We start from the raw sequence: 18,566 nt of genomic DNA, 5'->3' as shown, positions 1-18,566 counted from the left end.
GCAACTCATGAGACATCAAAAGCAACAATGTTTAAAATCAATGCATGAAACTTCTCATAACTCTCACACCGATAAAACTTAGAGACAAAAGTGAAGATATGATCACCTCTTTTAAACAGTCCTTTCAAGATTTTAGTTTTCAAAATTTTCTCTAAAATCTTGAAAACAAATCAACAATGAATTAAAGTAAGAAGAAAATCATACCTCTTAGTTGTTGCGTTGGCAACTAACCTTACCTCATCACAATTGCATTTTCATTCTTGCGACTCAAACCATTGGGTTCTCCCTTCAACAAGATCCATTCCTTGTCATGACAACTCCAAAATCCTGCAAAAAATAAATAACAATGCTTGGGATTGAACCGGTCATATCAACACAATGAGTATAAACCACTTTGTACAAAGGTACATGAAAGGGTTTATGTAAGGCTAAACAACTCTCTATCTCACTCTTTTGGGCCTTCTAATTAATTTTATTTTTCTATTATTTGGCCTCTTTTTCTCTCATCTGATCATTCTCTTATTTTTGTCTTTCTATGGCCATCTAACTTTTTTTTTTCTCCTTTTCTTTCGACCATTTAACATTTTTTTCCACTCATTTCATGAGACATACCAATAGAACCTCAGGGAATTCTTCTTTTGGATTCAATGGCACAAATAATGTATTTTGTTCCTCAACAAATTGATGTACAATAGTTCCTTCTTGCCTACTCTCCTCCTCCATAGTAGACAAAATAGGCACTTCTCCTCCACCTAATGATTCAGATTCCACTGTACATTGTTTAACATCATTCGACTCATCAACTAGTGGAATACTATCATCAACAACTTTCCCATCTACAACCTCAAATTCATTTTCAAGTTCAACAACAACCTCAACCTCCACTTGAGATTCAAGCTCAACTGCAACATCAACCTCCATTTGAGATTTAAGTTCAACTGGTGATTTTATTACTGCCATATCCTCACTTGTACATTGGCTAATACTATGACCAACTTCTAGTCACCAACAACATTTAATATCAACAGTATGAGAACTATAAGTTTTAGATGTACCTCAATGTTCATGCCTGTAGCATCATGCCTCGATTCAACCATTGGCCTTTCCTTCATTTTCTCGTTTCTGTTGGACCGCCAAGTGGATGCCAATGAATCATTATATAAGCCACAATCATCTCTCCTACCACCTCGCCAATTATTGTGATTTGGAACAAATCTCTTCCTCATCACTCTTTTAATCTCATGCCACGTAACTCTAGAGTCATGCCCACATCATATCCTATCCAGTACTAACTTATCCCATCAAGTAATAGTATGGTCGGTGAACTCGCTACGTCTTACCTTCATTGCTTCGGTATAATCCGCTTGGCTCTCAAATATACAATCTATCATATCATCCCACTCAAGATACGCCGTTGGATCGGCTTCCCCACTGAAAGATGGAACTGTCATCTTCGTGTCACTCAGTCTATACCCTTCTCGGCTTCTATACCCACTATTCTCCTCACATCGCCTATCATCATCACGATTCACATGCCATGTTCTATTTACATCAACTCCCGTACCTCGCCTATTCTCACCAACCTGTCTATCATATGTCTCATCTTCCTCGCACCGCCTATACCTTCCATTTAGAGGCTTAAAATCAATCTCCCACATTCTATCTAACCCTCTTAACACTGTTTGAAATTGACAATCATCAAATATTATACCTTCAAGAAGGTTAGTATAAAACAATAAAAGATAAAGTTCCCTCACCACGAATCCTCACTAGTCACTCCAATGAAAATTCACTCGACTCTGTTTTTTTATTTTTTTGTCCTTACTACAAATACCTCGCACGTCACTCCAAGAAATAAACGTTAGCCCTCAAGTATTTCATTCGATTTTCAGAGTTCTCTCGTAGGGTACATTTTAGGATCTGTAGCTTGTGTGCTTCAAACTCACGAGTTCAAACTTAACGACCCTTGAAGATCGACTTACACGGACTACGTTAAACAAGAAATTTGAAAATAAAATTTTTTTTATTGTGAGAGACACTTAAATATGGCTCCCACTAGAGAATAGAACACAATTCCAAAACAAAACAATGGCAAATTTTTGAATCTTTGGTACTTTTTGTTTCTTTGGATTGCACAAGGATTATTTTTTCACTCGAAAAAAATCATAACTCAAAAATTTCGAGAATCGCAAGATTCATGAAAGACGATGAACAATGAACAAACAGATCTGAAAATAGAAAGAAAGAATAAGCAGATCTGATAATAACACTAGTAGAAAAATCGGATTTTACTTCGGCATGCGTTACTTCAGCAATAATAAATTACGAAGTAATACATTATTAATAACTTCAGTAATAACACAAGCGAAGTAAAATAATATATTTTACTTCGGATGTTTAAAAACACGGGCTTCACCATATTTTTTTATTATATTTTACTTCGGCATATCAATGTTGATGAAGTAAAAAATAAGGAAAATAAGTTCATACTGAAGTAATAAGATGAACCGATAAGTTTAATTAAATATTTAATATATATCGATTATATCATATATTCCTTCGATTAGAGACGTACGCGAGCTCATTCGATCTATCTACATTTTCCTTGAAAATTAACCCTAACACCGAGAGGGAAGCAAAACCCACCACCACCACCACCGTTCAAAGCATCATAAATTAAAGGCCTACATCAGAGAGAAGTTATCATCCCGTTCGCGCTGTTCTGAGGGAGCTCCATTTATCTTTCTCCACGTTCTCTCTCCAGAACGTCGCCAGATTTGTACTTCCGGTGAGCTAAAAATCTGAATTGCGTACGAGTTTTTTTTATTGATTTTGGTGGATTCGCGGTTTGATGTGGTTTTTTGTTTGTATTTTGTTGATTTAATTTTTGGATTTGTGCTGTATGGCGTGCGATCTGCGAGGTTATTTTTTCCTGGTGAATTTTGGTGTCTTTTGTTCTGATGCGGAGGGATTGGTGGAAAAATGAAGCATTGTTTCGTGTGAATCGGCTTAATGTTCTTGTGGCTTTTGTGAATGTGCGGCCGGCTGTCTTAGATTTTGATTTTGTTACGATCTTATACGAGATCTGAATTTTTTACCTTGAGGATCTCGGTTAATTGTTTTGAGAAGTTAAAATCCTTTTCTTTACGGATGAAAATTATGGATACGCCTGGTTTGGTTCGTAATTTCTGGTGAAAGTTTTGATTTTTGTCAGCTTTAGCACAGGAAGTTTCTCGCGTTTTATGATTTCTGTTTTCTTAGTTTTATCTGTATGAGAATATGATTATGTACCTGATGTAGGCCTTTAATTTATGTAGCTTGGAATCGGTGCTCCATACGCATTTCTAGTTTCAGAAAATGTCTACTTACCAATGTTGCTTTATTATCATCAATTCGTAGTCATCTTTCGTTTTTTTTGCGTTCGACAAATTAAATTGAAAATGACATTATTAAATGTAATATTTTCAGGTTTAGATCAAATTTATTGTTATATATTTCTGGTATTTTGCTGTATTTAAATGGATAAATCTTGGATTCACTCGGATAGAAGGTCAAAACAGTACGAGGAGGGTGTGGAACTGTTTATCAGAGGTTGTTTAGAGAATCCCCATATTGACCCCAATTTAATTCATTGTCCTTGTTGCAAATGTAAAAATCTTAAAAAAAGACCAGCTAAGTCCATTCGAGAGCATCTTTATTTCCATGGTTTTAGTCAAAATTATGTGAATTGGATTTGGCACGGTGAGTCTGCTGAAAGTGACAAAGTAAATTTGAGCACGAACAAGGAGCCAATTGGTAACTATCACAGACACTTTGAAACCACTAATATGTGTGAGGCAGCATATGATAACTATACAAAAAATCCAGAAGCGTTTATGGAATTTTTGGAGGAAGCAGAGAAACCTTTGTATCATGGATGTAAGCGTAACACAAAGTTGAGTGCAATGGTGAAACTATACAACACCAAAGCAAAGCATGGTTGGCCTAAAGAATTGGTTATTTTTCCAACGACAAAGGTACTTTCTGTTTTCATTTGACTTTGTGATTGCAACTGTCAGATATGTTGCTCGAACAATGTTTTATTTTAAAATACTTGTATGAATAATATTTTAAATTGTAGAGGAAGGGGAAACCTCAATCATTTGTGCTTGCGGATGTTCCTGGTCAGCGCGACAATTTCAAAGAAATTGAGAAAACATTACCCATGTCGTGCAAGTATATCTACTCTCATGTTGTTCGATTGCTGAATGAATCGGATACCATATGCATTGAGTTTGAGGACGCTATGTTTGGACGTCCTAAAAGCATACAGTTGCTAAGAGAAGATATCGTACTCTTTATGGAGATGAGGGAGATAGGTGCCAGACAAATTTTAGTTTACATGGGGTATATATAATGTCTAACTTACAATATTTGTGCATTTATATAATATTTTTTGTGGTACTTGTTCATATTTTGAAAATTTTCTAAACGATATATTTGTGCATCTATATCATGCAGTCACCTCTACAAAGATTTGAAGAAAAAAGACAAGGCTGATTATTTTTCGTTTGTGGATCCCGGTAATATACCTACATGCCCGATTGGCACAGATGGCCGTGACTTATCACAACATATTGCTGACCAGTTGGAAGCAGTGTGTAGAGATAGCATCTGCCTCATCCCATACAACACTGGGTAAGAATTTAGTTATTTATAGATTTCTACTTCATGGTAGTCAATGATGTAATTTCATTTTTTCAGGTACCATTGGATCTTGACAATCGTCAACGAAGATAAGAATATGATATATTTATTGGATTCTACGTCTAACAGGAACCGAGATGATACATGGAAAACTATTGTGACAAAGTAGGTAGTAGCTTATGTTGATTTTGAATACATTAACTTATAAATATGCAAAAAAATAACTTCTTACTTTTTAAAATGTAGTGGGGTGAAGATGTACAATGCCTCCAAGGGTATTTCTAAAGGGCAAGGTTTTAAAATATTGACGGTATGTATCGTACTTATTTATGAATACATGAATTGGCAGTGGTTATTAATTAGATTGTGATTGTTGCATTAACTTTTCAATTTCATTATAGGGTAATCTGAAACAAAGTGGTTCGGTTGAATGTGGATATTGTGTGATGAGGTACATGAAAGAGATAGTCGATTGCGATGATCCACAGTTGGAGAAAATGGTGAGTTTCTTCTTGGGATAAATTTGTTGATTGATTGAGATGAATTGTTGTCATTAAGATATATTTTATTGTTGAGATAATGTGTTGCCATTGGGATATATTTTGTTGTTGAGATAATGTGTTGCCATTGGGATATATTTTATTGTTGAGATAATTGCTTGAGATGAATTGTTGTCATTGGGATATATTATATTGTTGAGATAATGTGTTGCCATTGGGATATATTTTATTGTTGAGATAATTGCTTGAGATGAATTGTTGTCATTGTGATATATTTTATATTAGTGATAAAAAAACGAAATTTTGTTCCTGATTTTTATATCTTCTGTGTTGTAATCTTAAGCTTTTGTGTTTATTCTGTTTATTGTTGATATATGTTTTGGTTAAAATACTTTCTTTTCATTTGTTTTATTTGGTGGGTTGTTGGTTTTATCAAGAAATTTGAAGCCCAGAAATCATATACGGGAGTATGATTCTGGACTGTAAGTGTTGTCTTTTTTTCAAGATTCTTGTATCATTTCCAAGTGGCACAAATTCAATCTGTTCTTACTTTTAAGTTGATTTTGCTTCTTGAAACAAGAAGTTGGGTTGCTTCAGATTTTGTTGGAGTTTAAGGTGATCTGGTTTGGTCTTTTCCTGGTTTTTTGGTCTATATCTGTCCTCACGCAAATGTAAATGCAGCCTTAAGAACTGATATATTAATATACAATCCATCTCCTATAAATTCAAAAAAAACAAATTCATGGAGACTTAAGAAAATAAACCAACCATGGGAACCGATGCTAAGAACTTGGCAGAAGATGAAATTATTTTCCGAAGCAAATGCCAACCAGATTCTGTTCCGGATGACATTACGCATCCCGAGTTTGTGCTTTCGAATATGGACTTATATCTGGACAAGATGGCAGTTGTGGATGCAGTTACTGGGAAAGGCTACACTTACAGGGTAGTGAGCAGAGATATCAAGAGATTCTCCAAGGCTGTTAGGTCACTCGGGCTGAGGAAAGGCAGAGTCGTGGTGGTGCTCCTCCCCAATGTGGCAGAGTATGCTATCATTGCACTTGGAATCATGGCTGCAGGGGGCGTTTTTTCTGGTGCGAACGCCAGTGCAAACGCATCAGAAATACAGAAGCAAGTCGAGGCTGCTGATGCAAAGCTTATTGTAACAGATGGATTAACCTATCACATGTTATAATTGACACATATTTGCAGGCTCATATCCGAGTTTAGGGCGCACATTTCTTCACCGAAAATTAAAGACAATTTATGCCTTTTGTTTGTGTTTTGTATGCTTTTGGTTTGATGTGTTATATATGTGTGCGTTACTGGTCCATGGATAAATAAATTTTCTTGGTGTTCGATATGCTACATCATTTTTCTATTTGGGTGGTGACTTGTTTCAAGTTTTGTGGTTTTTCGAAATTATTTATATAATATCTTGATTAAATTGGTTTAGTAAGTGCAATTGTCTTCATGCAATTTGGGTAATCTGTAATGGATGTAGACTAGATGGAAACAACAGGCGCTATCTCAGCTTGGAGAGTGGTGACATGTTATGAATTTTTATCCGGTGTTATTTCAAGATGCAAATGAAATAAGTTCGTACTTTCAAATGAAACATGCCTCTACCAGTACTGATATATTTTATATCTCTCAATTTTATTTTGAAATAGAAGAATCTAATGTATTTTCTTTTTCAAATTTCAGTTTGCAGGATGCATCAAGAACCAATATTACACCCAATGTCAATATGACGAGGTCAGAAGTGAATGGAGTGAATTTGTTTACTCCTATGTAGGTGCTTAGATGGATGGTGTATGTTGGGACAAATATTTTGTTTGTCATTGTGGATTTTTGGATATACTTTTGATTTTGTGGATACATTTTTTGGGTTACTTGTGGATTGATGAATATGTAATTGTGGATTCGTGGATATTAATCATTTTTAGATGGATAATTTATGAGTTTAATTATATTAGTGTATTAAGTCATATATTGCGAAGTCTTTTTTTAACAATTACTTCATCAAAATAAAACATTATGAAGTGTAACAGGTAAATTACTTCGTTGTTATTTGCAAATTGTGAAGTAACATAATATTAAATACTTCGTCAATAAGAAATCAGACGAAGTGATAGAATTAATTTACTTCAACATTGTTCTGTAAAAACGAAGTTGTTTTGCACAATTACTTCACCAAAATACAAATGACTGAAGTCTTTCGAACCACTTACTTCGTCACTAAATGTAAATTATGAAGTAACATAATATAAAATACTTCAACAAATAGGATAAATGCTGAAGTTATAGATTACATTTACTTCGACAAATAGGATAAATTGTGAAGTTGTTTGTGTCTATTACCTCATCAAAATACATAACTATGAAGTCTTTCAGATGAATTACTTCGTCGATTATTGTAAATAATGGAGTAATATATTATAAACTACTTCGCTAAATAAAAATTAAGACGAAGTTATATATAATATATAACTTCATTATTTACAATAATCGATGAAGTAAAACACATTTCTTACTTCGGCACCGGTCCAATTCTGGACCGGTTTTCCTTCAAAAACCGGCCAAAGACTTCAGTATTTTCAATCATACAACTTCGGTTATTATGCGAAGTAAAAGGTACATCTATTACTTCACGTCCATATACTTCGGCAATTAACTACCTTATTACTTCATTGAATACGCGAAGTAAAAAGCGATTTTTCTACTAGTGTAACATTGATAAACTTACTTGAATTAAAATTAACCCAAAGCTCAGATACCAAATGATGCGATTCTTCAATCACAAAAAGCAAACGCACTCGAAAACGGAGTCACGCCTTCGATTCGATGAAACAAAGAACAACGGGTTGTCTCGATCTTTTTGAAACAAGTAACGGTTTATAACATTCAATTCTAAATTACGAAGAACTTAGCAACAAATATTAACAAAGATGACAGTCGGTCTCAAATGAACCTTCAAAGAACTCGTCTTTTGCAATCCGATTGAAGAACAATCAACAAACGCCAAAAAGTATTAAACTTTGATAAGTTGATTTGAAAAACACACAAAGGTGTATACAAAGCCAAGCTTTGAATATCAAAGAAAAACTCAATCAATTATATTTAAAATCAAGATTCATTGTTTACAAAGCTCAAATTTCGTGTATATATTGTTTACAAATCTAAAAGATAAGAAAATCTAGTTACCAAATAATTTAGGACTCTAAATTAGGTAAAGATAATTTTTTCACGTAGGTAGACGCGCTCAGGCGCGAGATTCTACCGCTCAAGAGCCGAGTGTTCTGGAATTCACCGTCTAGACAGTGGCTTTGAGCTCGGGCGCGACATTTTACGCTTGGGCGCTAGGCATGCGCTCGGGCGAGAAGTTATACCGCCCTAGCGCAGAGCTCTCGGGTACAGGGTCTTGATTTGACATCATCTTCATAATTTAGCACTTGAATAACATTGAAATTTCTTCCCACATCATTGCTATTCATGCCAAATTCTTTGAAGCTTCGAATCTTGCTTGTATGATCTTGACAACGTAGCTGTTTGATCTCCTCTCAAGATTTATCACGTACTGCCCGACCAAATTCATATCATTTGTGGTTTTCTTCACTTGGTGATTATACGAGTATAACACCGATAAAAATTACCAAACATTTTTCAAAGAACGGCTTGAAAATTCTGTTCATGGGATCCATGAATGTCACTTGAGGATTTGTTAATCCAAATGTCAATACCTTAAACCCTTAATGTCCATAACTTGTCCTAAAAGCTGTCTTTGGAATGTCTTCTGCTTTCACCATTAGCTGATGATTGCATGTGCTCAAATCAAGATTGGAAAAGACTGTAGCTCATTTGAGTTGATCGAAAGGATCTTCTATCCTTGGAAGAGAATATTTATTCTTGATTGTGATCTTGTTCAGTTCCCTGTAATCTATACACATTCTCATACTTTCATAATTATTCTTTAAAAATAAAATTGGAGCTCCCCAAAGAGAGACATTTAGTCTATTTGTTTCTTGTCTATCAACTTTTGAATTTGTATTTTATCTCATTCTGTTGGAGCCATTCGGTATGGTGCCTTTAATATTTGTGCAACATCAGGTACCAAATTTATCTCGAACTCCACTTCATGATCTACAACACAATTCAAGGTAATTCTTCTGGAAAAACATCTTAAAATTCTACATGTTGGAATATTATAAGTTTCAGAGTTTGCCAAGTTAATCAGTAAGAGAATGAAAAAAACAAGCTGATCGAGCAAATCGAGTAATCGAATTAGTTTGAACTGCAATGGAAAAACCTCATCTACTGAAGTATTCGTAAATGATAGGACATTAGTTAGAAATGATATTGTGCAGCTGAACTGATAGGTTGACTTTTAATCAATTGGCCACGTCATCGGTTGAAGTATGAGCAGACAGACTGATAGATCGTACCAAAGCAGAACAGATGAATCAAAACAGAACGGTCTGAATACCTCGTACAACTGTCAGATAAAGTAACTAGACGACGATTCAACGGATATGTGTCATTAAATGAATTCAACACGACTGTTGGGATCGAAGACAATATATAGCTTTTCAAATCAGTTGAAGAAGGCTAGTGAAACACACGGAACAATCAAACCACAATATTCAATAAATTGTGATACATTTCTCGAGTATTTTCTAAGTTTACATATCGCACACTTAAGCTCTAAATTCATTGTATTGATTCGTAGCATTCAGGCTACCCGTTAGAGATATTCAATTAATCATTTTATAAGTATTGATAGACTAAGAGTTTCAGTTTGGCAATGTGTAAGACTAGATGAAGTAGATTATTATAATCTGTTGTAATATATCAAAGTCTTTTAGTAAAATCCTATCCTCGGGATAGAAGGGGTGAGTCTTCGAACATCCATAAAAACTCGTGTGTGTTCATTTCAGTTATACTGTCAGTTTTACATTATACCATACTTAGTATTCAATCTATATTTCAGTCTAATTCCGCACTTTTACTAGTTGACTGATTTATATCGACAAACAAGACTTTAGGATAAGTTCCTCAAAAAACTGATTCATAATTGGAAAATGAATAAAGAAATCCTAAGTTTTTATTAAAACCCCCCTTTTAAACACTTAAACTACATTAACTGATCCTATCAAGGGGTATCAGAGCGATTAATCTTGTCTTGAATACTTTTATATGCTCTGTTGGTTAGATAAATTAATCAAGAAGAGAACTTAAGAATCTAATTGATCGAATAGTCCTGTAATCGTAACTGAAGACCTCGTTCTAGCTGAACTGGAAAAAACTTATCAACTGAAAAATTTGTAATTAATAGGACATCAGTTAGAACTGATAATGTCCACATGAACTGATCGGCTGATCAGTTGAATTCTAATATTTTGGCCACGTTATTAGTTGAAGTATCAGCAGATAGACTAACAGGTTGTACCAAAGCACGACAATTGAATCAGAACAGAAGAGTCTGAATACCTCGTACTACTGTCAGATAAAGTAACTACACGACGACTCAATAGATATTTGTCATTAAATGTTCATTAAATGCATTCAATAGGACCGTTGAGATCGAAGACTATATATAGCTGATCAAATCAATTGAAGAAGGATAGTGACTACGAGTAAACACACACGAAGCAATCAAGTTACAACCTTCAATCAGTTGTGATACTTTTCACGAGTATTTTATATATTTACAAATTGCACACTCAAGCTCTACATTCATTGAATTTATCAGTAGCATTTAGCCTATCAGTTAGAGCATTTTTAGTTTATTACTGTAAAAGAGTTGATTAGACTAAGAGTTTCAGTTTGGTAGTGTGTAAGACAAACTGAAGTGTATTATTACAATCAATTGTTATATATCAAAGTCTTTTAGTGAAATCCTATCCTAATTATAGAAAGGGTGATGTAGGAGCATTTGAAGTCTCCGAACATTCATAAAAATCTTTGTTCTCATTTTAGTTATCATTTTGGTTTTACGACATATCAACTTTAAGTATTCAATCTATGTTTCAGTCTTATTCCTCACTTTTATCAGTTGACTGATTTTTATCGACGAACAAAATTCTAGGATCAATTCCTCAAATAACTTATTCATATTTGAAAAGAATAAGAAAATATTAAGTGTTTATTCAACCTCTCTTCTAAACACTTAAACAATCATAATCTATCCTATCAAGTGGTATCAAATGGTTAATCTTGTCTTGAATACTTTCAAATGCTCAAACTGATACAGATCATCATGTATTCTTTCAACAAGATTCCATTGTCGAAGGAAGAGTTTGATGATTGGAAGATAAGAATGCAGGCTCATCTAGCTGCTCAGGATGATGACATATGGCATGTCATCACAGACAGACCTATGAAAATTATGAAAGCCAATACAGATGTTGCTCTGAATGATGGAGCACCACATCGAATAGAAAAGCCACGAGATGAGTGGACCTCAGAAGACAAAAGAAAAGCTAACTTCGACAATGCGGCCAATGATGTATCACTCGTGACTAAAATGCATAATCAGTGCGGAAGCTTTTAAATATAATTTTGAGAAAAGGAGTAATTTTAAAAAAAAATTTGGGCAGCATCTCCCCGCAATTAGGACATGCCATCTGCCTCAGGCAACACATAAACCACATGCAAAAGATTTTCATATACATCAGATACCAGTTAATATAGTAACTACACATGTTTCTAATTCAAATACAAAACAAGATTTTCAATGTTCCCAAAATAACCAAAAGCTTAACACATCAAAAATAGTATCCAATCACTCTCTCCAAAGTTTGTCATATGCCCTTCACTCGCTTCGACAACTCAGGAATGATGAATATTTCTTACCTGTGCCTGCATCACATGAACATAAATGGAATGAGTATAAAACTCAGCAAATGGAATCAATACTAACAATATAGATATATATCATTTTATTCTAAAACATAAAATGTAGCCTCAATTTCATTTTACTGAAAACATTATCCTTCTCATTTCATAAACATAGAAACATCATTTAATTTCATCCGTCAAGAATCATAATACAACAATACATAGGGATGATATTCATTTTCATTGATTATCTGAAGAATTGATAGTTCTTATAATATACTTCATTTTTTGCTAACCCTTTTCGTAAAAAAAATGAATCTTATAGGAGGGACATGTACCTCTCCATAAAATGCATCTTATAAGAGAGCACATGTTTTCATCGTTAATTGGACAATTACATTACGGATTTAGAATTTCCAGAGGCAACACCGCTACTATCACTATCAATCCAATCATTCAATCATATAAAACTTCAATCAGGAAACATTAGAGGCATCATATGAAAATTAACCCCTTCCATTCAAAAAGGCATATAATAGCACTATCATATATTCATATTTACATATATATATCATGAATAGAAATTGAAAGGATTTAACATCTTAAAATCATCAAAACACATACATATAGGATCATGTGATGCATTTAAGAACTGATTCCACTTACAACACTTGGAGCAATTTGTTTCCTAAACCTTACCGATCATCCTACAACAATAAACCCAATAACTAACCATCAACACCCAAATAAACCTTAAATGACCATTTAATCCAAAATATCAATCACTACTATCATCACCCAACTTCAACATCTATCAATAACTCAAGAAAAAGAAGAAAACCTGTGAGGGGCCTAAAACTCCTTTCTTGAAAATTTGCGGAAAATTAAAAGTTTTCTTTTTAAAAGAACTTAAATGGCCTCATTCATAAAATCACTGGTGAATCAAGTTCAATATTTCAAAATATTGCAGCGGAAGAAAATTAAAGTTTTGCCAACAACAACGATTTAAAAATATCCAACGACTGATAAAATTGTTTGCGGAAAAAAATAACAACTGTTGCTCTGAGGTCCTCGGGTGCCACTACTGCCGACCTAAGCTGGCTCACTGGTTCCCGTCCTCGGCCCTGGCCTTATCAGTACCTACAACAATCAAGTCTAGTGAGCCTAAAGACTCAGCATGCATATATCACAGGTAACGAGTAAAAATCTGAATTAAAATATGCATGAGTTAACATATCCTGTCGTGAGGTATACTGAAAATAATCTGTACTGAGCAATTATAATACGTGCATAATTGAACTGGAAATCACTGTAAAAATATTTGCTCCTTGGAGCCTGTACTGAAATATCTGGTAAAATTTTCTGTTGAGATTATGTTTTACGCCTGTGGCCACTGCACTAAGCTGAACTGATCGGTAACTGGCTACCGGGGAGGCTGAAACTGAACTGAGCTGGCCGGTCACTGGCGACCGGGTGGTACCATACTGAACTGATCGGTCACTGGCGACCGTATAAAATAACACTCCCACAAAGTGAATGAACCACAAGCCATATCGCATAAATCTCAAAAATAATCATTTTCTATTTAATGCACGTAAAATAATTAACTGGCATAATGAAAATGTCCCATAATTTTACCAACTGGATTGGATTGGATCGTTCCCAGGCTTGCTGCAACCTAACTGTGCCATGAAAATTATGCAATAGCTTAAACTTGACCAACTATGCAATTTACGTTCAAAAGATGCGACTATGACGCCTAATGACTTCGCATTTAATCATGACTCCGAGCCAACCTGAACCGACGTATAGTCATGATTAAAATACGCTGAAAAATCATAAAATAATGTTCCTAAAATGATAGGGTCGAAATCTAGGTGGAATGGAGGCCAAAACACGAAACGCTCTTTCGAGAGTCAATTTGGCACATTGCACCGTAAATTCTCGTACGACCTCAAAAATGATCCAAATGACAAACGGTCAAAAACATGACCTTCCTAACTCAATGAGGCACTGTCCAGTCCAAGGCCATGGGCTAAAAGCCAACCAAGAACTCGAACGAGCCTCTGAACCGACACAGCAACTTGCTGTAATTTCCAGCAGCTGCGCAACTACAAGACTTGCGTTGGTTTCGAGACTATCGGCCATTAGGGGAGTGAACCACCGACCAGAGACTCTTACCAACATCCCAAGGAATGATTTGAACCATGGCTAAGGGCCCTAGGCCAGCCACAATCCGCATCACACCATAACTCAACCGAAGGGTCCAACCGAGAGCATCTTGAATGCGTGTGTAGTGTTTATGCTATGATCGATGTCTTGCGCCATTCCAGTGGCCATTTGATTGACCATGGCACGATCTAGATATCTAGGAGCATGATATGAACCGTGGCTAAGGGCCATAGGCCAACCAAGATCCATACCAAGCAACAAAAGAACGAACCAAAAGCTGAACAAATGAAGAAGCCGAAGGGGTATAGGGGCTGTTTTGACGTTTTTATTAAAAACCGATGAACCATGGACCAAGCCACCAAAAGGGCAACTTAGTCACGTCTTAGAAATGCTAGGGAAGTGATCCAACCATGGCTATATGCCCTTGGGGCAGCAAAGATCAGATCCTTCCTCCATGACAAGAAACTGAATTTTTCGAACAACATTCTGCACTAATGGGGAGGTTGCTGTCATGTGCTCGTTCCAGCATGTATGGAACTGAAACTCACGATCTATCATGGCCCTAACATGTCCTAGTACATGTCTATATGAAGCCTCGAGCCCCTGGAACGATCCATCCCTGAAATCGAAACAAAACATACCAATCGTGAAGCATGGAAGTCGATAAAAATCTGTGCAGAATTTTCTTTCTTGTTTTGCTGAAAATTTCGGTTTTTGAAATGATAAAATCTGATCATGTACTGAAAAATAATTAATAATATGACTTGATTGAGGTTTGAAAGAGATCTAGACATGCCTGGTTTCGTTTCGAAAGAAAACGAACGAAACGACGACGACGCGGCACGGAGGAGGTGGAGCGCTTCTTGTCTACCTTTCTTGCTCTCGATTTCTCTCCCTTATTTTCCTACTGGATTCCCACGGTTCTCAGCTTAAAATTTCACTCAAATTTCGAAAGAAAAGAGAGGGGGAAAAATGGTTAGGAAGGTGAGGAGAAAGGGTGCAAGATATAAGGAATGAATCAAGACTAAGTCCACTCTCCTTTGAAATTTGAATTGTTGTTTGATATCAAGTCTACTTGGGGATGAGGTGGCCGAATATTAGCTTGTTTTCTAGTCTAGGATATGTCCATTAATTAATTAAATTGTGCTCCCAAAAATCCTAGAATTATCCTACTAATTAAATGCAAAGAATTGGTCAAAGTTGATGAGTTGGAAAATGAATCTTCTAGCAACTAAGGGTGGCCGAAAAATGCATAATAAAATAAAGGGGAAATGTTGGTTATCTAGTCAACTAATAATCCTTGAAAGCCTTACTAATCCTTTAAATAATTTTAGTGAGCTAACCCCTTAATTTAATAACTTAAATGAGTTCATTTCTTAATCACCTCAAATAATTAAATTAAATCCTCAAACCTCCCTTTCTAACTTAAATGAACTTGGTTGCTAGCTAAATTAACTTCTGGAAATATTTCTCGAATCTTAAATTCTATCTCAAAACTCCAACTCCGGTCCGGCCTCACTGAAATAACTGAAATGCTAAAAATCAAACTACTGAACTGAAATAATAAAATAATTAACTTCAAATAAATGCATTTAAAATAATCATGCAATCAAGTCAATTAAATTTAAAAATCTAGAATTATGCATGGCTTATACGTCTACTGACTTACGGGTTCTACAATCCTTCCCCCCTTAAATAAATTTCGTCCTCGAAATTAGAACTCACCGAATAACTCAGGGTATCGACTTCTCATCTCCGGCTCAGACTCCCACGTAGCTTCCTCCTCTAAATGGTTGAGCCATTTGACTTTGACTCGCTTAACCAACTTGTTCCGAAGTTTCTTCTCCTGTCTGTCTAGGATCTGCACGGGTCTCTCCTCATAAGATAAGTTCGGAGTAAGCTGCAACGGCTCGAAATTCAGCACATGCGAAGGATTTGCCATATACTTCCTCAGCATGGAGACGTTAAAGACATTGTGTACTCCGGCCAGATTTGGCGGAAGAGCCACACGATAAGCAAGCGTCCCAACTCTGTCAAGGATCTCAAACGGTCCAATGAATCTCGGACTGAGCTTCCCTTTCTTGCCAAATCTCATGACACCCTTCATAGGTGCCACTTTCACGAAGACATGATCGCCCACTGCAAACTCTAACTCTCTCCTCCGCTGATCGGCATAACTCTTCTGTCGACTCTGAGCAGTCCTCATTCTATCACGGATCTTGACTACTACATCTGCTGCCTGCTGAACAATCTCTGGACCCAACTCTGCTCTCTCTCCTACTTCATCCCAATGAACAGGAGATCTACACTTGCGGCCATACAGCGCCTCATACGGAGCCATACCTATAGACGACTGGAAACTGTTGTTATAGGTGAACTCTACCAATGGTAAGTTCGACTCCCAACTCCCAGAGAAATCAATGACGCAAGCACGGAGAAGATCCTCTAAGATCTGAATAACTCGCTCCGACTGTCCATCTGTCTGCGGATGGAAAGCTGTGCTAAACAGCAACTTCGTACCCATAGTCGAATGCAAACTCTTCCAAAACGAGGAAGTGAATCTGGGATCTCTGTCGGATACGATAGAAACTGGAATACCATGGAGTCGGACTGTCTCTCGGATATACAGCTCTGCATACTGAACCATGGTGAAAGTCGTCTTAATAGGCAAGAAGTGCGCTGATTTGGTAAGACGATCTACAATCACCCATATAGCATTCGATCCTCTGGCTGACCTCGGCAATCCGGTCACAAAGTCCATGGTAATGTTCTCCCACTTCCACTCGGGAATAGGAAGAGGCTTGAGCAAACCTGCTGTTCTCTGATGCTCGGCCTTCACTAATTGGCAAGTCAGGCACTCGGATACAAAACGCCTGATGTCCTTCTTCATTCCTGGCCACCAATACAATAGCTGCAGATCTTTGTACATCTTCGTACTCCCAGGGTGAATGGAGTACGGGGACGTATGGGCCTCTGATAAGATGTCTGCTCGAATAGAATCACTGCTAGGAACCCATATCCTATCTCGGTATCTCACAATACCGTCGCTGACTGAATACAAAACACTGCCCTTGGCTTCATCTCTCTTCTTCCACTGTGCCAACTGCTCATCTGCTGCCTGAACGCTGCGAATATGGTCAATAAGAGAGGACTGGATAGTCAAGGTAGATAAACGAGGAACTCTACCTCGAGGATAAGTCTCAAGATCAAACCTCTGCATCTCAATCTGAAGAGGTTTCTGCATCTTCAAATGAGCCATCACTGCGACTTTCCTGCTCAAAGCATCCGCAACTACATTAGCTTTACCCGGGTGGTAGCTAATGTCACATTCGTAGTCTTTCACAAGCTCCAACTAACGCCTCTGACGCATGTTCAGCTCCTTCTGCGTAAAGAAATACTTGAGGCTCTTATGGTCGGTAAAGATCTGGCACTTCTCTCCATACAGATAGTGCCTCCAAATCTTCAAAGCAAAAACTACGGCCGCTAACTCCAGATCATCGGTAGGGTAATTCTTCTCGTGGATTTTCAGCTGTCGAGAAGCATACGCTATCACTCTCCCATGCTGCATCAAAACTGCACCTAAACCAAGCTTCGAAGCATCGGTATACAGAACAAACTCACCAAATCCTGACGGTACAGCAAAAACGGGTGCTGAAATAAGAGCTTGCTTCAAAGTATCGAAGCTCTTCTGACACTCCTCGCTCCACACAAACTTCACATTTTTCTTTGTCAGTGCTGTGAGTGGAACGGCGATAGAGGAAAATCCTTGGATGAATTTTCTGTAATATCCTGCTAGCCCAAGGAAACTGCGGATCTCGGATGCATTCTGAGGCACAACCAAATCTCTGACTGCTACAACTTTTGCGGGGTCTACCTCAATACCACTGCTAGAATTCGCACCTACTGAACTTTACGAATAATTTGTGCTTCTGCAATGTCTGCAACACTGTGGTCAGATGCTTGCTGTGCTCCTCCCGATTCTTGGAGTAGACGAGAATGTCATCTATGAACACTATCACAAACTGGTCGAGGTACGGCTGAAATACGCGATTCATGAGATCCATGAAGATCGCTGGCGCATTCGTTAGACCGAACGGCATCACAAGGAACTCGTAGTGACCATAACGAGTCCTGAAAGCTGTCTTCGAAACATCAGCACCTCTCACCCTCAACTGGTGATAACCAGAATGCAGATCTATCTTGGAGAAAATCGAAGCTCCCTGCAACTGGTCAAACAGATCCTCAATCCTCGGCAGTGGGTATTTATTCTTCACTGTAACCCTGTTCAACTCCCGGTAGTCAATGCAAAGCCTCATCGTGCCATCCTTCTTTTTCACGAATAAGACTGGCGCGCCCCATGGAGAAAAG

At 36.9% G+C, this 18,566-nt stretch overlaps 1 protein-coding gene across 1 annotated transcript; it reads left to right on the top strand.

Annotated features, from left to right (window-relative positions):
• Positions 1–3,518: 3,518 nt before the first annotated feature.
• On the top strand, positions 3,519–7,133 carry LOC142506242 (uncharacterized). Its single transcript, XM_075619436.1, has 7 exons — positions 3,519–4,016; positions 4,121–4,386; positions 4,501–4,677; positions 4,744–4,851; positions 4,933–4,996; positions 5,088–5,186; positions 6,894–7,133. The coding sequence occupies exons 1-7, from the start codon at positions 3,519–3,521 to the stop codon at positions 6,990–6,992; spliced, it is 1,311 nt and encodes a 436-aa protein (XP_075475551.1). The 3' UTR covers positions 6,993–7,133.
• The last annotated feature ends 11,433 nt before the right edge of the window (positions 7,134–18,566 follow it).

Source organism: Primulina tabacum, chromosome 1 (assembly GCF_025594145.1).
Source record: "Primulina tabacum isolate GXHZ01 chromosome 1, ASM2559414v2, whole genome shotgun sequence".
Taxonomy (NCBI): domain Eukaryota; kingdom Viridiplantae; phylum Streptophyta; class Magnoliopsida; order Lamiales; family Gesneriaceae; genus Primulina; species Primulina tabacum.
The sequence above is the reverse complement of the archived record's forward strand: the minus strand, read 5'-3'. Positions and strand labels throughout refer to the sequence as shown.